The sequence below is a fragment of the Cavia porcellus genome, unplaced genomic scaffold, assembly GCF_034190915.1.
Source record: "Cavia porcellus strain 051 isolate PalLab524CR breed Dunkin Hartley unplaced genomic scaffold, mCavPor4.1 scaffold_25, whole genome shotgun sequence".
Classification (NCBI taxonomy): Eukaryota; Metazoa; Chordata; class Mammalia; order Rodentia; family Caviidae; genus Cavia; species Cavia porcellus.
In genome coordinates, this window is record NW_026947508.1 from 27,044,686 (window position 1) to 27,066,470 (window position 21,785).

Below are 21,785 nucleotides of genomic sequence, written 5' to 3' on the forward strand. Positions count from 1 at the left end.
ATTAATTTTTTCTTTAATTTTAACCTACTGGTTGCTAAGTAAAGTGCTGGTTACTTTCCATGCATTTATGAAGTTCTTGTGGTTTCCTTTGGCCTGGATTTCCAATTTCATTGCACTGTGATATATTTGATAGTATGCGTGGGATAATTTCGATTCCTTCATATTTACTTAAGCATGTTCTGTCTGTGAGCTAGTATATGGTCTATTTGGAAGAACATTCCATGTGCAGCTGAGAAGAATGTGAGTGATGCTGTGGGGTGGAATACTCTATAAATATCTAGTAGGTCCATTGGGAGGCTTGAGGCCTCCCAATACAATTGTATTAAGGCATATTTGATTTTTCATGTCTGTTAGTAATTGTTTTATATGGTTGGGTGCACTGATATTTTTTGCATATATATTTATGATTGTTATCTGTTCCTCTTGGGTTGTTCCCTTTAAGGATGTAGTAACCTTTTTTATCTCTCTTAATCAGTCTTGGCTTGAAATTTACTTTGTCTGCAAATAAAATAGCTAACCCTGCTTTTTTCTGGGTTCCTATTGCATGGAGTGTTGTTTTCTAACCTTTTACTTTCAGCCTGTGAATTTCTTTTTGAGTTAAATGTGTTTCTTGTATGCAGCACAATGTTGGGTTTTGCTTCTTGGTCCATTTTGCTAGTCTGTGTCTTTTGTTTGGTGAACTGAAACCATTAACATTGATGGTTATAGCTGATATGTATTGACTTACCCTTGTCATGTGATTTCCATGTTGTTGCTCTTCCCTTTTTTCCCCCTTCCTCTGTTTGCCTTCCCTGGTGGATTCCTTCTGTTGGTGTTCATGGATCTGTAGTCCTTATCACTTTCTAGAATGTCCTTCAGAATATTTTGGAGTGCTGGTTTGGAGATCATAAATTTCCTCAGATGTTCTTTATCGTGGAAATATCATTTCTCCATCAATTTTGAAAGATAATTTCATGGGGTGCATCAATCTGGGTTGGAATTTTTTTCCTTTAGAAGTTGGAGTACTCCACTTCAAGCTCTCCTTGACTTGAGAGTTTGTGCTGAGAAGTCAGCTGTAATTCTAATGGGCTTTCCTTTATAGGTGATTTGTTTCTTTTCTTTAACAGCTTTTAGGATTCTATTTTTGTGTTGAATTTCTGGAATCTTGACTATGATATGCCTGGCATCACACCAACTTGAGGAAACTGGTGCAGAAGACTGAAGGGAAAGAGAGATGGAAGAGATAAAAGGAAGAACAGGACAGAACCACACCCACAAAGAGGTTAGAAACCACTTTCACACTCATAGAAGCAATGAAGGAGAAAGAAGAAAAAAAAAACAAAAAACGAACAAATTTAAAAAAAAAAAAACAAGAAAAACAAATAACCCACTTTCAAGATTCTCTCTGGTTTCACTAGTGGACAGCCTGTGGAGAGAGCGTCCCAAATCATGCCGATCTATCCAACAAGTCAGCAGTTGCTTTATGGCAGAGCAGTAGATAATTTCAGCAGGCCTGCCCTGAGACCAGACTCACTGGGCTTGCCCAGTCCAAGGAATTTCCATGGGTCTGCACTCAGCTAGGAATTGCTAGAAAAAGCCAGCAGCAATTCTGGTTCTGGGCTTATCCAGCCAGACTTCAAATGGCTCCCAGCCAATCACTCTTTCCTGCAGGAGGACTGAGTCCTCTGCACTCACAAGCCAGTGCAGACCTCTACATCCGCTGCTTCCCTATACTGCTGTATCTCTGCAGAGGCCTTCAGGGTTGCCACCCATCACCATCTCTGTGACTGTGCATCCCCAAGTTCAAACAATTCCTCTCACACAATGAGTCTTGTCTCAGGGAGAAGGCACCATCAGCTACTGCCGCCTTCTTTGTTGAAGTTTTTCTTTTTACTCTCTCTGTGGGCTTCAGATTCTTCCTGGGTCCAGGGGACCCACTTCCTTCTTTCTTGTCTTACGATGCTATATTCCAGCATCTGGACGGTGATTCCAAAAGCTCTGTGCTTGTTAGACATCACCACTCATCCCTCAACCTAGCCCTGATCACCTTTAATCTGGTTCCTGTATCTGTGAGATCTGTGAGTATTCTCTCTCTCTCTCTCTCTCTCTCTCTCTCTCTCTCTCTCTCTCTCACAGGATCTCACTGTAGAGTTCAGGCTGCCCCTGAACTCACTATGTAGCTCAGAGTGGCCTCAAAATTGTGTCAATCCTCCTGCCTCAGCCTCCTGAGTGCTGAGATTACAGGCTTACACCACCATGCCTGGCTTGACTATTCTTGATATTTTCTCTATTTTATTTTATTTATTTATTTATTTATTTGTTCTTGAGACAAGGCATTGCTATATATTTCAAACTGGCCTTGAGCTCACTTTGTAGCCCAGCAATCCTCCAGCCTAAGCCTTCTGAGTGCTGGGATTATAGGAGTGTGCCACCATGCCCAGCTTATTCTTGAAATTTGGTATGAAATTTTGTCCTTTGGTGTGTGGTCCATTTCACTTAGCATAATATTTTCAAGATTTATCTACATTCTAGAAGTATCAGCTCCATTCCTTTCTGATTTGAATAGAATTCCATTGTATGTTTATACCATATTTCATGTATCCATCCACCCATGGATGGGCATTTGGGTTGTCTCCACCTCTTCGCTGCTATGAACATTAGCATGCAACTGTTTTTTTGAAAAAAAAAATATTTGTTTCAGTTCTGTGTTCAATCCTTTTGGTCTATACGTAGGGATGGACTTCCTGGGTCATCGGTGAGTCTTTGTATAATTCTTTGAGGAACCACTAAAGTTCCACAAAGACTGGGGCATTTTACACCCACCCCAGGAATGAGGGAGAATCCCATCCCTCTTCCCTTTCCCGAGGCCCAGCTCCACACTGGCAGCAGCTTTTGGATTTCCCCACATGTGTGTCTCACATGGATCTCAGACCCACCCGCCACAGAGCATTACACACAGAGAACAATAGGGCTGTGTGAAAACAGCCCATCCAGAGCCACACAGATTCCTGAGGCTCGCAGATGGGCTGAGTGTTGCGGGTGGGGTCAATGTATCTGTATCTATTGCATGCTTACAACACAATAAAAGAAGTCTTTCCAAGGCCATGTGAGAATGTCCCAAAGGCCCATTCAAAACAGCTGCTCCACAGTATCATTTATGAACACAGATGTCATTCAGAAAACTCCAGGCATGAGGGCACCCTTGTTTTCTTCCCAATGTGCTCCTTCACTCAGGCTCCCCAGCTCAAACTATGACAAGCAAACTACTCTGTTGCTTAGGGCAAGCCTCTCCACTTTGTAGATCTGAAGAATTCAGGAACCACATTCCTGCAATCCTTTCTCATTTAAACTAAGCTCTCTCTAATGTCCAGTGCCCCATCACCTCCTTAATCCAATAGCAATACTCCAGAGGCTCCAGAGAGCTCCAACACTCTAGATGGGAGTTAGTTCCAGGGCACACTGCATATAACTCCTCTAAACTGGCTTCCCCAACTGTTCTGATGCCCATACCCACGAAGCTCAAAGGACAGCCCAAGAAAGAACTTCCCCCAATCCAGGAGAGGAGAGGCTGGCTGAGGACAGTCCATCTGACCCTTGAGGGGTTTCAGTCCAGGGGAGAGAAGGAAAGAAAGGAAATAAGACTCCATCAAAAAAGGTTTCCTGAAGAAGGGCAGGTAGTCAGGTAGGAGCTCCAAGAAGGTAGGATGGGCTGGTGAGATGCTGAGCTAGACGGGCATTGATTAAACAGCTAGAAAGGAAACCTAATGTTAGAGGGGAAGGAAGGCAAAGTAAATGCTTATAGGCACTGAGGTTGGGCAGGACCCAGCATGCACCCAGAGGAGCGAGAAATGAACAAGCCAGGCAGTTAATGAACCGAGAGGGGAAGAAATGGGGCCAAGGTGTTCAGATAAGGCCAGGGCAAGACCAGATGATCAGGTCTTATAGGCCATCCTGATGCCTTTGGCTGTCAAGGGGGAAGCCACTAGAGTATCTCAAACAAAAGGCATGGTCCTTCGGGAGACTGTATACAATAAACGAACCAGGAAAAGACCAAAGTGCGGAGACAAGTTATAGGTTACTGCAGGAAACATCGTTGCTAATCCAGGAAAGAAACAACTCGTTAATGGTTAATGTTGCCAGGACAAAATTAACAAAATCAATGAAAAAAAAAGTCAATGAAATGTGGCCAGATTCTGAAAACATTTTGAAGATAGCACCAAAATGATTCTGCCATTGAGTATGGGATATGAGAATAGAGATCCAACTTTAAGGTCTAGGACTTGAACGGATAGATGAGTAAAAATGTCATTGCAGAGGAATAAAAGGAGCACACTACCACATAAACAAATTTCAAGTAAACAATGAGGGAGATGACTTGAGTGACTCTCCTTGAATGCAGAACAATTGCTGCAGCTTTGATTATATGGAGACTTGTTTCCTTATACTGATATGTACAGAGCTGACTATGGTATTTACTTTTCTCTTCAATTGGCTTTAAGCACTGCAAATAAGGCTAGGTACTGATATATAATCTCTAAAGCCATCAGAAAGTCTCCTGTTTCTTCGCCTAGTGCTCTCTCTAAAATATATAAGCATAGCGGGATGGTAGAGTCAGTCAGCTCCAGGAATGTCAACTGGATATGAGCCTCAAGGTAAAGAGGCTATGACTCCCCAGGGCACAACAGCCTAAAAAGACAAAAAAAAAAAAAAAAAAAAAACAATTCAGTTGCTACCTTACTTGAATTATGCAAATTGACCCTTCGGAATACCCTTATCTCTGCATTTTGCAGAGATGCTTTTCTCCTTACCTGGCCAGCCAGCTCAAGTTACGTAATTCCCCGCCATCCTCACTGTCACTCATCCCTGAGTCACACCCTTTCTTCACAAGATGATAAATTCTGGGAGAGGCCCAGGATCAGGGCCTTTGTCTGCGCATCCTCACAAGGATTGGACATAGACCTCCTTTGTTACCCTTAACTGAACATGTCTAAGAACTGAATATGTCTAAGAATAAGTCTTGGTGACTTTACTCTCACTGTGGGTTGCCCTGGAGGTGGTAGATTGGAATTAACTTGCTGAGATTCCAATAACATCTCAATGGGATTACAAATATAACTTTTTGGATTGTGAAGAAAACTGGAAAAGGGGTTACAATACTTGGATAACTGTACACAATATTTGGGATTACAATAAACAACATAAAAATTTTAATACTAATAAATCCCACAAAGTAGTTAAAATTCAAATTAAATCAGGTGTCCTGATGGGGATGGGGCTGGGCTTTGGTTTTGTTTCTAAATATGACTACCTTGGTTAATTTGGGACATGATGACTTTGTGGTTCCTCCTAAGGCGCTATGGAGAAAGGTTGATTAATATTTGCATACATAAAAGCAGAGTTTAGTAGGGTGTGGTGGCACACGTGCCTATAATCCCAGCACTCAGGAGGCTGAAGCAAGAGGATCCCTGCAAATTCAAGGCCAGCCTGGGCTACATAGTAAGTTCAAATCCAGCTTGAACTGTATAGCCAGAATAAATAAATAAAATAAATAAAAATAAAATAGAGTTGAGGGGAAACAGCCTGGGCTGGGACAAGTCTGCGGGAAGTGTCAAGCTGATCATGACTTCTCAAGCCCTCACAGGAAAATGAGGACATAAACCAGAGAGAGAGACACGAGTTGAGCCCAGGCCTGGCACCCTAAAACTCAGAAGTCAGGCAGATCTGGAGGATCCAGCAAAGGAGACTGAGTAAGAAAGTCTGGAGAGGAAGGAGAAAAGCCAGGAGAAGGAGATGCCTCCTGGAGGCCAAATGAGCCAAGCTTTTCAAGGAAAGAGAGCTCAACTTCATACACTGCTGCTGAGAGTTCAGAGGAAGATGAGGACTGAATCTTGGCAGAGGGATTTAGCCCTGGGGGCTCCACAAGAGCAGTTTTAGTGTAAAGTGAGAAGCAATTGCCTGAATAGAATACTTCAAGAGAGTGTTGAAAAGGAGGGGAAGTGGAGATACGAATCACAGCCACTCTTTTTTGAGGAAACCAAAAACAAAAACACCCCACGCAGAGATAAGGGTATTCAGAAGGGTCACTCCAGCCTAGGTCACGGGACACTGCTTCCCCCTGCTCCACAGCCCCAGGCATACTTAGCAGGGCTAGAAATCCTGCATACCTCTGTATGACCTTCCTCTTGGTGGCCTCCACCTGGATGAGGAGGTCTTTAGACCCCTGCTGCAGACATGCAAACATACAAGAGCTACCATAGTTCAAGAGGGGAGACCCAGCCCAACCTGGAAATCCCCTGCTGGAGGGCTGTGCAGAGATCTAGACAGAGTGGGTGGCCTGGGAGCAAGACCAGCTCAGGCCTGGGCAAAAAAGATGCAATGGCTTTGGGCCTGCCACCCCCAGATGGCAGGTGTGGGGCCGGAGGGGAATGGAGGTGGCAGAGGAAGCTGCCAAATCCTGGTACAATCCTTACTTGCCCTGAGGCAGGAGGACAGCCAAGATGGCCTCCCACACCTCCACTCAAGGAGCAGAAATGTTAGGTGGGGCAGCAAGATCCCTGAAGCCTCTCTGTCAGAATGGAAAACTCTCCCAGTTAATTCCCAAGAGAAACAAGGTGAGTCCTTGGGGCAGGAGACGGGCAGGGATCTTGCCTGATGCCAGGAGGAAGGAGCAGAAAGATAGGACCCATGTGACAAAGTCACCTGGTCCCGAAGCAGGGTAACTGCACACATGTGCCACCAACAATCTCCAAACCACACCTCCATCATGACAGCCATGCACATGCACAGCCACACACTCCAAAACACCTACACATGCTATGTGCTGCCCACTGAAATACACAATCACCTGGTGTCTGTCTCTGTCTCTCAACACACACACACACACACACACACACACACACAGAGTGTGGCCAGGGAAATAGCTCAGGGCCATGATGGTGAGCTGCTATCCTTGGCAGTAATCTCTGAGAAGGCTACAAAACCTGATAGCTTAGGAAGTGGACAGAAGAGTCTTGAGGTGGGGTTCAGGGAATGCCTTCATAAGAAGGAGAGCCCTGAGTAAGGGGGAACCTGCCCTGTGAAGGGTCAGGACAGCCCTGAGGCTATCCAGGCAGAGGGAATAGCAAACCCGAAGGTCAAAAAGCAATTCGAGGGGCACTGGATAGTAATCACAGGCATGGATGCAGGTTAGGAAGTGAGGCAGGACTGAGTCACTGCTGCCTCCTAGGCCAACCTCAAGAGAGCAAATATTAGCCTAATGGATGACAAGTAACCACAAGGCTTTAATCAGGGAATGCCATGATCTGATTTATGCCCTTTAAATACTGTTCTAACAAGAAGAAACCAAGAGAGTAAGTTTTATCTCAATTCACAGAGTGGTAAAGGAATTTCTAATTATGACCAAACCTAGAAGCAATAAACAGTAGGATTAATACATTTGACTACATAAAAATGTTTTAAATCTGTATGGCCAAAATTCCATATACAAAGTAAAAAATGCAAGCGTCAAACAGGAGAGGGGCTCTATTTGTATCACAGAGAGTTTTTCTTTTTTTCTTTTCTTTCCTTCTTTTTTTTTTTTGAGACAGGGTCTCGCTATGCAGTTCAGGCTGGCCTTGAGCTCATTTTGTAGCCCAGGCTGGTCTTGAATTCGCAATGATCCTCCTGTCTCAGCCTCCCGAGTGCTGAGATTACAGGCATGAGCCACCATGCCTGACTCGAGTTTGTTTTCTAAACATGTAAAGAGCTCCTAAGAAATCAACAATCATTTAATAGAAAAATTAGCAAAAGACAAGTTATGGGGAAAAAAAAATAAAAGTGGCTTCTAAATGTATCAAAAGATGCCCAACCTTACAATAAGAGAAATAAAAGTATAACAAGGTGCCCCTGGCAAAGATCTTAAAAATCTTATAATGCTCTGATGGTAAGGACAGGAAGAAACAAGAACTCTTATGTCACATGACAGGCCAAAGGGATATATCCATGGAGATCATTTGGCAATATCTATCAATTGTTTTTTCTTTTTGAGACAGAGTTGTACTATGTAGCCCAGACTGACCTCAGACTCACAGCAATCCTCATGCCTCAGCCTCCCAAGAGCTGGGATTACAACTGTGCACCACCACGTCCAGCTCTATTAAATTTTGAAATCAACACTTAACTTTAACCCAAAGTTCCGCTTCTAGAAATATATAGACACAAGTTTAAAATAGATTAAATAATGTTTATCAAAGTACATTAATTGCAGTGTCAGGTATCATGGGACACACCTGTAACCCCGGTTACTCGGGAAGTTGAAGCAGGAGGATCACAGGTTTGAGACCAGCATGGGCAATTTAAGAAGACCCTGTCTCAAAATAAAATTAAAAGGGCATGGGCTGTATCTTAATGCTCTCTGGCTGTCCTCTTCAGTGACTAAAAAAAGAAAAAGAGAAAACAGGAAGCAGCCGTAATGTTCATCGAATGGGATTGATTAAATACATGCTCTTTCGTTTTTTATAAAAGAGAGAGCCTTAGGGATTATAACTGCTTCTTTCAGTTGCAATAAGAAAGAATGTGAGGGACACAGCCAGGCCCAAAGTTGTCTCTGGACTAAGAATTTGCTGTGATCCTCTACAAATATGAGTCATAGGAGTCAGCCTCCCTAACTTTGAGGTCATTTCTGAAATTTTAAAAAGGTGCGTTACAGGCACAAACTGGTACAATCCTGGGCAGATGTGATGTACAGTCATCTCGGTGCTGGCAGTGTAAGTCATCAACATCCAGACGTTAGGACCCTGGTCTCCGGTGACTAAGTCTCAGGAATTCTCAGGAAGGCAGGAAGCCGCGGGGTTTCCTAGTTTCCAGCCTTGGGAACTGATAAATAAGACAGAGTGGCCTGGTCCCCTGGTCCACCCCAACCACAAGGGCCTCCATCCCCTGCAAGGGTGTCCACCTGCAGACACAACCCTGGACAGGCTCTGGCCCTCAAAACACCTCCAGGCACGGCTCCCCCTTTCTGCCCACACCCCTGTGCGTCTTTGCTGGCACAGGTCTCAGTGCCTGGTCCACTGTGGGCAGTCTGCCTCCCTCCCTCCAGGCCGCTGCTGAGGACCCCTCGATTTGGGGAGCAAAGGGACTGGCTCCCAGGAGAGTCTCTACGCAAGACAATCAAGGTCAAGGGACAGACGGGATCCCGTCTTACAGCAGGCGGGATCTCAACTGGGCGCGGACCCAGTATCCATGGTAACCAACGTGGGCGAGTCCGGATTGCAGTCCGTCCTTCGGCCCAGCATTTAACAGTTTACGAAGTTCTTCGCGCCTGTAAATTCGTCAGAGGCTTCCCCCAGCTCGACCCATGGCTGCCGCCGCCGCCGCCGTTGCAAGCCAGAGCAGCCCGAGCCCCCGCCGCGCCAGGATCCCCCGCGGAGCGGGCCCCGGGGCCACGTGGCCGCGCCGGGATTAGAACTCGCCTCTCCTCGGCCAGGCTCCTCCCTCCCTCCCCCTCCTCCCTGTCCATCCCCCCGCCGCGCCACCGCTGTGTGCTCGCCAGCGGGCTCAGGTCCTCCTCGGCTCTGCTACGAGCCCGCGTCCGGGCTGCTGCACGGCGCCGCGCCGACGGTGAGTGCGCGGGAGGGGCGCCCCGAGGGTGGGGTGCAACCTGCGTTGGGCGAGGGTTGGGGAGCGCAGGGACCCCTGGAACGCCCGGATCCACCACAGCTTACTCCACTCTGGAGTCCGGAATTCCAGCTGCTGGAAAGTTCCAGGACCTTCACTTGCCCCTATGTGGCCTAAAGGGAACCCGGGAGAGGGGTGGAGGGTGTCTGTGTTTGGGGGGCACCGTAGAGGTGAGGAGTGAGCGGACCAAGTAGGTCCAGGGGCCGGTGGCAAACGGTTGTGCTGGGAGAGGGCTTTGGGGGCAGCAGGGTGGTCGGAACCGGCTCCACCAGTCCGCAGACCAGCATTGGGAGCACATTCTTAGCCTATGAGTCTCATCCCCGGGGAGTGGCCTCCTCCATGGACTGCCAGGGGAAAGGTGGGAGCCCGGAGCAGAGCTGCACCCTGGTGAGCACCACGGGGCGTGAGAGAAAGCCTCTCCAGATCTCACCCCGCAGGGCTGGCAGGCAGGGCTGCTCAACCTCCCCACCCCGACCCGGAACCTTCCTGTGTGAGTGACCCACAAGGGAGAGAAGTCTCAGGATTCTTAGACCAGCCCAGAAAAGCAAGAATGCTTTCCTTTACAGATAAAGAAACAGGGTTAGCCTCTTGAGAGAATTCTCACCCAGCTAGTAAGCACTAAACTGAGATTCGAATCCAGGTGTGACTTGGTGTCTAGTTAACTCCAAAGGCCAGGACTTAGCAAGGGGGAGCCCTTCCCAGCCACACCGGCCTGTCCCTCCCAGACTGATTCCCAGGGGACAGGCACCAGGAGGGCTGAGATACTGAGAAGCTGTGCGTTCTCTCTCTCAGTGCAGACCATCTGGCCCTCCCAACCCCTCTCTAAGGCCCACCCTCCTTGCCATTCGGCATTGCTGTCTGCACCAGTAAGTAAGAAGCAGTGGGCAAAGGGAAGCAGATGTTCATCTCGGGGAGACAGATGATAAGACCAAAAAATGATCATTTAATTTCAAGTGGTGATTAAGGGTTACAAAGGGAAGAAAAGGGGACCAGCGCTGAGTGACTGGGGACAGGGTCCCATCTGAGATAATCTGGGGTGGCAGGGGCGTCCTAAAATGATGATCTTTGAGCAGAGTAGCCCGGGAAGATTCTGCAGAAAAGTGTTTTGGGCAGGAAGAACCAAGGCAAAGCCTGGAGGGTCCCAGAGTGACCAGAGCAGAGAGAGGTTGGGGTTCAAGTCTAGAAGGAGAGTTCTAAGGAAGGGAGTGGCACAGTCCGGTTGGATGGACTCCAGAGGCACAGGAACAATAGCTGGAAGGCCATCAAGGACCCTGTGGCAGAGGCTCAGACCAATGGAGTGGCTCTGTAGGTTGGGAGTGCCAGCAGACCCACCCCTCCACACCCTTGAAGTCAGTCCAGGGTTAGGACATGGCAGTTGAAGGGCTGGCCGCACCATAAAATCCCTGGAGCCAGCATGGTCCCCAGAAAAGCCTGCACAGGGAACAGGATTTGTCTCCACGTAGATCCTAGGCCTAGTCTATAGACCTCCTGATCTTCACCCCAGTCAGCCTTCCATCTTCACTATTTGCTGTTTGAGAGAGCTTCACAAGCCATTCTCCTTCCTCAGCCTCAGTTTCCCCTCTGTAAAATGGACTCAGACCCCATCTTCACAGGACACCACTGAAGCATCCACGAGGGAACAGTATCAAGAAGCTGGTCTGGGGGGCTGGGGATTTAGCTCAGTGGCATAAGCGCCTGCCTTGCAAGCAGGCAGTCGTGAGTTCGATCCCTGGTACCGATAAAAACGAAAAAGACCAAAAAAAAAAAAAAAAAAAAAAAAAGAAGCTGGTCTGGGGCAGGGGTGAGCAGAGAAAGGGAGGGGACACGTTAGAGAGCATGGGCCGGACATGATAGCCTGGCCTTGAATCCAGCTGTCCCCTCAAGTTAGTGACTTGATCGCCCGGAACTTCACAGTAATGAGTAGTTAACACTTGCTGAGCACTTGTTGTGTGCTGTGCGCTTTTTAGTCTTTATTTCATTTGGTTATCAGCTTCACCTGCAAATGGGACGCAGCATAGTCTCCACTTCCTGGGGACATTAGCTTTGCTGCATAAATTATCAAAAGCACATGTCCCCTTCCTCCCAGCACCTTAGCTCTGTAACTTTTTTTTTTTTTTTTTTTGGTCTTTTTCGGATCGAACTCACTCACGACTGCCTGCTTGCAAAGCAGGCGCTTATGCCGCTGAGCTAAATCCCCAGCCCCAGCTCTGTAACTTTGGTTAGGTTACATATTCTCCCTGTGCCTTGGTTTCCTACTCTCAGTATGGAAGGAACAGTAGGTAGTTCCAATCTCACAAGGGCCGTCATGATGACGATCAAGTGTATCCATGTAAAGAACTCAGGATGGGACCTAGCACACATTAAATGTTCAATGAGTGTCACCCACTCAATAGTGTAATGGTTTTCTCTCTTGCTCCCTCAGGTAGGCAAGGTCCCCGGTGCTCCCCCCAGGCACCATGGACTGGAAGACATTCCAGGCCCTTCTGAGTGGTGTGAACAAGTATTCCACAGCGTTTGGGCGCATCTGGCTGTCGGTGGTGTTCGTCTTTCGGGTCCTAGTATACGTGGTGGCTGCAGAGCGTGTGTGGGGTGACGAGCAGAAAGACTTTGACTGCAACACCAGGCAGCCAGGCTGCACCAATGTATGCTATGATGACTTCTTCCCAATCTCCAACATCCGCCTCTGGGCCCTGCAGCTGATCTTTGTCACGTGCCCCTCGTTGCTGGTTATTCTGCACGTGGCCTACCGAGAGGAGCGGGAGCGGAAACACCGTCAGAAGTACGGTGAGCAGTGCACCAAGCTGTACAGCAACACAGGCAAAAAGCATGGTGGCCTGTGGTGGACATACCTGTTCAGCCTCGTCTTCAAGCTCATCATCGAATTGCTTTTCCTCTATGTGCTGCACACTCTCTGGCATGGCTTTGGCATGCCGCGCCTGGTGCAGTGTGCCGGCGTGGCACCCTGCCCCAACACCGTGGACTGCTACATTGCACGTCCCACTGAAAAGAAGATCTTCACCTACTTCATGGTGGGCGCCTCAGCTGTCTGCATCGTGCTCACCATCTGCGAGATCTGCTACCTCATCTTCCACAGGATCATGCGAGGCCTGGGCAAGGGCAAGGTTCCAAAGGGCCACAGCACCTCCTCCTCCACCTGCCGCTGCCACCACAAGCTGGTGGAAGCCGGGGAGGTGGGTCCCGACCTAGGCGATGCCAAGCTGGAGGCTTCGGCACCCAAGCTGACCCCGATCTGATCCCGGGCTGGGAAGCTGGTGGAGAGGAGTTGCAGGACAGAGGGCTGGTGGCCCTCACTTTGAATTCACTAAGCTATCCAGTTTCATTTGTGCAGATATCTCCAGAGCTGAGTACTCTGCTGTCTGCCTGGGTGTAGGTAACACAGAAGGCCCAGTGCTTGCTCAAGGAAGAGACAGAATTTAAATAAGTAAAGTAACTGTGCCTGCGCGTGTTTGCTTGGCTGTTGCTCGGGGGCTTCTCCCCAGCCCCAGAGGATGATGGGCCAGGCTTCCCTGAGAAAAATGCTTGAGAGATAAGAAGTGCTTACCTGCTGACATAGCAGCAGCAGAGGGCCTGGGGCCACCTCCAGCACCAGGAGACCTCAGTGAGTGTGGAGGGAGGCAGCGGCTCTGGGGACCCAAGCCCCATTCAAGACACCCAGGGATCCTCTGGGTCACAACTTCCCTCAGTGACAGCTTCCCTCCCCCAGATGCGATTCCCCCAACCTCAGGCAGTGGTGCTTCAATGTTCCTCCCCACCTATGTGCTTGACCTGGTGTCCCCTGTTGCCAGGAACTTGGTGGGATGTGCCTTTCGAATCCCCCAATGACGGTTTCCTTGAAATCAATAAAGCTATGTTTTATACACATCTGGCTCTGTGTTCACTTCTCCTGTACTCACACCCACAGCTCCCTGAGGGCAGAGAAAGCAGCCCTCCCAAAATCGGGAGAGATCTGGCTAGGGGAGAGCTCGGTTGGGGCAGGGGCTAGGGTAGGGTGGAAGGCCAGAGAAACTGCCCTCACAGGCTGGGATTGTAGTTTTGGCCACAAGGGGGCGCCATGGCCTTGTAAAACAACCTCTAGCGTATTCAATTGGACTCTGCCCTGTAACTGCCTCCTCTGTCACCCAGGGGCTGCTATCACAAACCACATCTGCACCCTGTGTGTGCACAATCTCTGCTGTTCATACTTTCACTCTTTATACACACACCAGGTCAGACTGCCTGCTGTAAGGAGCACGTGCAGTCTGGACCTCAGCAGTTCCTTCCCGTCCCATTCCCTCCAGCATCCCCCACCACACACCTTGGCAGGAAGCTGGGACTGCAGGTGGAAGCAGCGCCTCCTGCACTCGCCCCACCCTCATCTCACATCGCCACTCCCCAGACTGTCAAGATCTGAAATTCTGGAGACACCAACATCTCAGACCAGACCAAAGTTGAGAAGCCAAAGGGAATGTAAGGCTACATTAGCCTACAGGAACATTCAGTGACCATCACAGACCAGGCCAGGAGCCAGAAAGTCAGGTGCTAATGAGCTGAGGCACAAAGCAAGAGGGAAAAGTTCAGGGCACTGTGTACACAGTGCATATGGCACTATGTGGATGGGTTGTGGTTCACCTTTGCTCTCACCTGTGACCACCATTACAGGAGGAGGAGCCATGCAGGTTAAAGGGCCCGAGGGCGGGGCTGACATTGTTCCCCACGCCTCACCTCAGGCAAGGTGTGGATCATCACTTGACCAGATGCAAAGCACAGCTTCACCTTGGACAAGTTTTCAGGACCTCAATCTGTCATCCTCACATTAGGAACAAATCGGGCAGGATCCCAGCAGGAAATAGACGGTACGTTCACACCAAGTGACTTAAAAGACCATTTCCTAGAGAAACTGATTTTACAGGTGGGAGCCTGATGGAGGAAACCCGCATGGGGTGCTGCAGTGCCCTGACTGGTGCGAGGGTAACAGTGGGTAGGAGCTATGGGACAGGATGCATCCCACCGCCAGCAACCAAGAAAATCCCTAATGGCACTCTCATCTCTCTTACTCACCTGCCTGTGGTGACAGCCCAGCCAAGGAGCAGAAGACAAGGAGGCCTGGTGGAAGTCAGCCTCCCAGGGTGTGACAGGGTGGAGGATAACTTTGAGGCAGAAGACCTATAATCAGTAAAGCACTCAGGACTGTTTGTACTCATGGGATTGTGGTAAGAGATCAGAGAAGACCCTGGTAAAGTGCAGGCGCTGCACCAGTGTGCCAAATAAACACCGAGTGAGTGTGCTTAGGAAAGTCTCTGCTGATGCTCAGGCTGTACCCTAGATCAGCCTGGGACTGAGCTGGATGATTACCAGGGTATTGAGGCGGTAACATGTCTACCTACTTGCAGCTATGCATTCCAGAATCTTCCTGCCAAGGGTGTTCTGGTTGTCAGAGAAATCAGCTACTACACCAGCAGGGACCCAAGGCTCAGCATGGACTGAGTTTCCAGTCCTGGCAGCATTCCTCAGGATTCAGGCCAAGACCATGGAGGACATTCCAGGCCTCTGCAGGCCGCCTTTGGCCTAAGAACTGATTGGAGCAATGCAGCTCACTGATCTCACCCAGCAGGAGGTGGGCTACTGTGTACCAAGTTCCCAGCAAATATCACTGTCACCACAAGATGGCCCTCACATCCCCTGGGCCTTAAGGCACCTCTACCTTCTGATCCTCCCCACCGCCTGAAGAGCCCCTGCAGGCCCCTTTCAATCTTCATATGAGCTTCATGTATGGTTTTCAAGTCCACATCTCCTGCACATGGTTACAGTCACCCTGCAGCTCCAGGTAAACAGGAGATCATTTATCTTCATTCTCTTAGGTCCGAACCCCTGCACGGACTGAGTTTGCATCCCCCAAAATGAAAATACTGTAAACCAGCCTCCCAATGTGATGGTATTAAGTAGTAGGGCCTTTGGGAGATAATCAGGCCATGAAGGTACTGGGAAGTCACCACTGCAAAAGGGGGCCAAGGACTGAGCAACAAAATGAGCTACAGATAGCATTGAAGCAGGACTGGTCATGAGGGAGTTCTGTGGTGCCCTTGGCCACCCCTTGACTCAATCATTGCCCAAGGTCACCCCAAGAAGGACTTGGCCACCAGGGACACCAGAAGCAGGCATGAAAGTCCTAATAGCTGCCAGCTGACCAGGTTCTGCAGTTGGGTAGCGAGCCCTGTACTGAAGGGGATGACCACATCTGCCACCCCTGCTCATAATTTATCCCCAGCACAGTGCCTCGGGGAATCCTGTCAAAATCTAAATCACTCTCTACCCACAACTCCCAAAGGCATCTTATGCAGGGCTTCAGTGCCTACAAGATCTGCCCCAACTCACACCCACCTGTCACTCTTTTCCTGAGCGCTGGCCATCTACACCCTGGGCGCAGGGTCCCTACACTAGCCACCCTGATTTCCTGGCATTCCTCAAGCAGGAAACATCTCGGTACATTCCTGCCTCAGGACCTCTGCAGACTGGGCTCCTCTGCCTAGATGCTCTGGCTCCGGAGATTCACAGGGCTTCCTCCCTTCCCTCAGGATTGCCTCAAATTAGCAGCTGCTTAATGAGAATTTCTCTTTTCCTCTCTCTAAAATTGAAACTGCCCACCACTGTACTCTTAACCTGTCTACTTCACCCCATAGCATGTGTCACTGATATGTCCTGTATTTTATTTTTAGTCTTTTTTTTTTTTTTTTTTTGCAGTACTAGGGAATTGAAGCTAGGGATACACTGTTACTACCACTCCCAGCTCTTCCCTTTAACACAGGGTCTTAATTGGGCTCCAATTTGTAATCCCCCCGCTGCAGCCACCTGAGTAAGTGGGATTATAGGCACGCACTTCTGCAACCAACACTTTTTTTTAAAATCACAATTAAAAATTTGAAAACAATCAACCAAAACAACAGTAGCTGACCTACATAGAGCAGAGCTGCAGAGGCCAGCAGGGGACTTCTGGAAGAAAGTGACATCTGAAAAGACCTGAAAGGTTCGGGAGAACCCACATGTGAGGGCGCTTCAGGCACAGGAATCCTGGGAAGCACAGGCAAGAGCACTCAGAGAACCTAGTTACATAAAGCTGATGACAGAGCGAAGGGGAATGAGAAGCGGCCACAGCCTACAGGCTGGAAACTCTGATGGCCATGAGAAGCCGCAGAAGGGTCGTCAAAAGGGCAAGGTAATAGTCGGATTTCTAGGAAAGTGTGGAGGCCGAGCGGAGGGCTGAGCCTAGAGGCCAGGTGACCATCTGGGAGGCTGTTGAGGTGGTAGCAATCTGAACAGGGCAAAGGGAAAGAGGGAGTGTGGGGTTCTAGGGGCATGTCCCCACAGAATGGGCAAGCTCCTCCCACCTCCAGAGAAGGGACCAGGTTAGTTAACCTCAGACCTGCAGCGTCCCCGAGGAAGGGGTCAGAGCAGGGTAAGGGCAGCCTTGACGTCACCCCTCGCCCTCCACCCCAAGTTGAGTGGGAAATCCCTGGGGGACCTGGGCTGGGCCACAGTGCAGAATGGAGCAGAGGCTGCTCGAGGCGTGGTGAGAGCCGGTCTCCAGGGGCCTCAGTTCCCATGCCCTTCAGGGTCAGAACTAAGAGGGCACAGTTGTGTATTCTGGAATCCCAAGAGGCCCAACTCAGCCCAGCACTGAGGGAAAAGAAATCCAGCTCAGCCTGATTCCCCACCCCACCCCAGGGACACTCATCCTGGAGTTCGGAGCCCACACATGTCCCCCCCCCCATACACACCGACCCAATGGACAGAACCTTCTGGGTCCCTGGGAGTCCAACAACTGAATCCTGTTAGTAAAAACAGGGCCAATAGCTCCAGGTCTCCACTCCCACCTGCCACCTTTTCTTTCCTTAGTTTCCCCAGCCTCCGACCAGCCCGCCGGCCTGAGTTGCTTCACTCTTTCTGGCCTGAAACCAGCCCACAGACCCTATTTGGCCCAAACGCTGTGTCAGTGCCTTTAGCAACAAACGCACCTGAAACCTTTACATACCAATATCATGCCATGTTTGATTTGCTTTCTGATCAATCTTACTATGTAGCCATTCTTATACTCATTCTGTAGAGGAAGAATTAAAGCACCTAGGTTTGAGAAACTGGCCCAAGGACACACGTGTCAACAGAATCCTCACCTTCTAGGTGGGCTTGGCTACCATTCAAGCCTCGGTGCTCGGAGGCAGTGGCCACATCTCAAGATCGACCCCCACACACACACCTTAGCTTGTGCTGCCCCTGCCAGAAGAGCTCCTCCCTTAGTCTGGCTAACAGTCTCCTTTAAGAAAACTTTCTAATCAAGCCCCATGACTCACCTGATGCTCCAGGGGAAAACTGATCATAGCATTTTACCATCACCCAAGGGCTAATCTGCTTCAATTAGAGCTGGAGCCAAAACCCAACTCTGGGTGGTATCCCTAGCGACTCACCCAATCCTCATTAATCTCATTAACTAGCCTCTCTGCTTATCCGCAGCCTATTCCTTTGCTTTCCTGGAGTGTCTCCTCCCGTTTAGAGGAAAGAGAATGAACCCAAACCAAAGGTCAGCAAGTTCCCCTCCTTGGCTTCAAGAAGTCCCAGGAAATCAGGTTTAGTAGCCTCCGACTGCGTAGCCTAACTAGCCACGGAGATGGTGGAGAATTCTGGAAGACCACCAGCCTGGTGGAGAAGTCCGGCTCCATTGCCCATGCTAGGAAGCGTGGCGCGAAATCCTCTCTCCCATGTGGGTCCCTGTCCTGATAACGCTGGCTCCCCCGTCCGGACGCGCCACCACCAGCTCGTCCCCAGCCACCCACTCCTCACAACCCCTTAGGATATCCGTCGGCTTTGCTATAATCCTTTCAAATCCAGCCACCCTGAAAGATCCTGCTCCAGTTCCGCTGCCAAGAAACTGAGGCAGGAGTTCACCGTCTGCAATAGGATGGAGAGCGAGTAAAGGGATGGGGCGTCCCAGCCCGCCAGTGCACCCCACTCCCGGTGCCACCCCCGCAGTGGGCTCGGGGAATCTGCACCTCCCGTCCCAGTCCCCGCCTCTCTCCAGCGCCCGCCTCCTCCCCCTGGCGTTTCCTGCCCCCACCCGCCCTCCTGCGTTATTTAAGGCGCCCCCCAGCCGCCTGGCGCGGTCCAGCAGGGCTAGGCGGGCGCCGCTCGGCCGTCGTCCTCACCTCCCCCGGGCCGGCCAGGCGGGCAGGCGGTGAGTGGGATGGAGGGCGGGTAGTTGCTTCAGGGTGCACACGGGGAAATGAGCCACACCGGGGACAGTGCAGTTCCCTTTTCTCTGGTGTTTACAAGAGGGGAGGCAGAGGGTCCCGAGGTTGGTCCATATCCACATGCCAGTGTGCCAGAGGGAGCCAGGGAGTTGGACCTGGTCTGGTTCCAGGTCCTGGCTCCCTGGAAGGAAGCATCTTCTCCGCTCCTCTCTCCGGACCTTCCTTCCCCTAAGTGTCGTGGGAACTTGGCGACCTGTGCCTCCACCCTGCAATGACAGTTTCTTTCAGGAGTCTAGAATTTGGCAGCAACTGCTGGGGGGCGGAGGGAGGCAGGGAGGAGTAGCAGCACCAAGTGTCCCTACTGAGGCTGCAGGTGCCATCACTGTGGACAGGTGAGGCTCATCAGGATGCTGCCTCCAACTTCTAAAATACCGAACTTCTCCCCCAGCCCCCACCACCCCTGCAGTCAGCAAGCCCGAAGTGAGGCCAGCTGGCTGAGACAGAGTGGGAACAGGGACCTGAGGCTTTGAGTCCATGAGAACCTGGAGATAACACCTCTCCTATAGCCAGCCTTGGGCAGAAGGAAAGTCATGCATAACTGTGCCCCTGGATTAGTTCCTCCAGTCCTCTGATCCCATAAGCAAAGGAGCGTCCATGCAGCCTCCAGATCCACTTGGGCTGCAGTCATCCTGGAGCTCTGGTGGGGGACAAGGGGGCACAATATGAGGTCAGACAGGCAGCCTAGCTGCCCTGTAGCCTACCACTTGGAGAAGTAAAATGAGGGTACATAAACAGCTTGGGGCCAATAGCCGAAGCTCTGCTTTGGGTCCCTGCAGAGTTTAGGTCTCCTCATAGGGGGAATGGGCATGACAGACACCCTGACACCCCACCCCCAATGTCCTCAGCCCTCAGGTTTGTTGCCAGGACAAAGTGAGAAGTGCCCTGCTGACACAACTCTGTCTCCCTGCAGAAGGAGGCCCGGGAGCCATGGGTGACTGGGGCTTCCTCGAGAAGTTGCTGGACCAGGTCCAGGAGCACTCGACCGTGGTGGGCAAGATCTGGCTGACGGTGCTCTTTATCTTCCGCATCCTCATCCTGGGCCTGGCAGGCGAGTCGGTGTGGGGCGATGAGCAGTCAGATTTTGAGTGTAACACAGCCCAGCCTGGCTGCGCCAATGTCTGCTATGATCAGGCTTTCCCCATCTCCCACATCCGATACTGGGTGCTACAGTTCCTCTTCGTCAGCACGCCCACCCTGGTCTACCTGGGCCACGTCATTTACCTGTCCCGGCGAGAGGAGCGACTGAGGCAGAAGGAGGGAGAGCTGCGGGCCCTGCCAGCCAAGGACCCACAGGTGGAGCAGGAACTGGCGGCCGTGGAACGTCAGATGGCCAAGATCTCCGTGGCAGAGGATGGTCGCCTGCGGATCCGAGGTGCACTGATGGGCACCTATGTGGCCAGTGTGCTGTGTAAGAGCTTGCTAGAGGCCGGCTTCCTCTATGGCCAGTGGCGTCTCTATGGCTGGACCATGGAGCCACTGTATGTGTGCCAGCGTGCACCCTGCCCCCACCGTGTGGACTGTTATGTCTCTCGGCCCACAGAGAAGACTATCTTTATCATCTTCATGCTGGTGGTGGGATTCATCTCTCTGGTACTCAACCTGCTGGAGCTGATGCACCTGGTGTGCCACCACCTCAGCCATCGGACGAAGGCACAGCAGGCTCAGGATGTATCGCCAGCCCGGGCCACGTTCTCAGACTCTTACCCTGACCAGGTCTTCTTCTACCTCCCTGTGGGCGAGGGGCCCTCGTCCCCACCATGCCCCACCTATACTGGGCTCTCATCCAGTGAGCAGAACTGGGCCAACCTGACCACAGAGGAGAGGCTGGCTTCTTCCAGGGGGCCCCTCTTCCTGGACCCACCCCCACAGAGTGGCTACAAATATTCTAGTCGCCCCAGTAGCTCTGCTTCTAAGAAGCAGTATGTATAGGGGCCTTAGACTTATGTCACTCAACAGAGGTGTCCTGAGAAGTTGTCTGACTGCCCCCTCCTGGAAGGTTCTGCAGAGGTAACGGGACTGAGGCCCGCTGATTGCTGACCAAACGGACCCTTGGCAGGTGGCTCTGGAACACTAAGGGCCTTCCTGGGGATCATCAGGCACTATAACTTTCTTTCCAGACAGGGTCACTCAGGTTACTCTTGACCGAGGGGTTACTGGATCTCCCATCTGATCCAGAGGGATCCCAAGCCAGCTTGCTCCCACCATTACGGAAGAGTCACCTCTGCCCAGGTTGTTCTCACATCCTCTCCTCATGGGAAAAGACTTCGGGATCAGCCTTGGTCACATAGAGCCCGTGCCAGACCCAGCCCTGTCAGAGGACTGGTGCCTTGTTTTCATGACTCCGTCCTAGTTCCATTGTTTGTGCTTCTAAAATAAACAGGACTTGATCACAAGTGAGGTGCTTATTGATGCTGCCATGTTGTCCCTCGGGGCAGTGTTGGGGAGACAGTTATTTCGTCCAGACTTCCTTCTTTTATTTCCAGTTCTGCATGGCCCATCTCTGGTCTCTGCAGCCCTAGCTTCAGCCAGCACCTTAAACCCTCAAACTCCAACGTTCTGCCTGCCAGCAGCTCTGACACCTTTTGAAATGCTTACCTGCACGTTTTCTTGCCCACCTGGGACCCTGCTAATCAACTTACTTGTTCATTAGTAGCCAAAGTAGTGTCCCTTCCCCCATGTGTCCCCTGCAACATGCTCCATTACTGGGCACTGACGAGGCCAGCAGTCCAATACAGGTACACCCCCACGTACCCTGCACCCACCCCAGCTAGCCATGGGTCCCTTGAGGTTGCAGAAAGGAGGTTTAGTTCATTTGTGCTTCCTACCTTGGACCTTGGTAGTCTGTCCACCATAAGG

General features: G+C 50.6%; 2 protein-coding genes across 3 annotated transcripts; both read left to right on the plus strand.

Moving 5' to 3' along the window:
• The first annotated feature begins 9,307 nt into the window (after positions 1 to 9,307).
• Gjb3 (gap junction protein beta 3) lies at positions 9,308 to 13,513 on the plus strand. The gene is made up of 2 exons (XM_003471487.5): positions 9,308 to 9,576; positions 12,056 to 13,513. Exon 2 carries the CDS (start codon positions 12,090 to 12,092, stop codon positions 12,885 to 12,887), a length of 798 nt encoding a protein of 265 aa, XP_003471535.1. The 5' UTR covers positions 9,308 to 9,576; positions 12,056 to 12,089; the 3' UTR covers positions 12,888 to 13,513.
• A 5,219-nt stretch (positions 13,514 to 18,732) lies between these two features.
• Positions 18,733 to 21,322, plus strand: Gja4 (gap junction protein alpha 4). 2 transcript variants are annotated; one of them, XM_003471485.4, is made up of 2 exons: positions 18,733 to 18,853; positions 19,840 to 21,322. In XM_003471485.4, exon 2 carries the CDS (start codon positions 19,857 to 19,859, stop codon positions 20,856 to 20,858), a length of 1,002 nt encoding a protein of 333 aa, XP_003471533.2. In that variant the 5' UTR covers positions 18,733 to 18,853; positions 19,840 to 19,856; the 3' UTR covers positions 20,859 to 21,322. The 2 variants fall into 2 exon arrangements, with proteins under 2 accessions (XP_003471533.2, XP_013009672.2); XM_013154218.2 differs by having other exon boundaries at positions 18,772 to 18,853; positions 19,775 to 21,322.
• Positions 21,323 to 21,785: the final 463 nt, after the last annotated feature.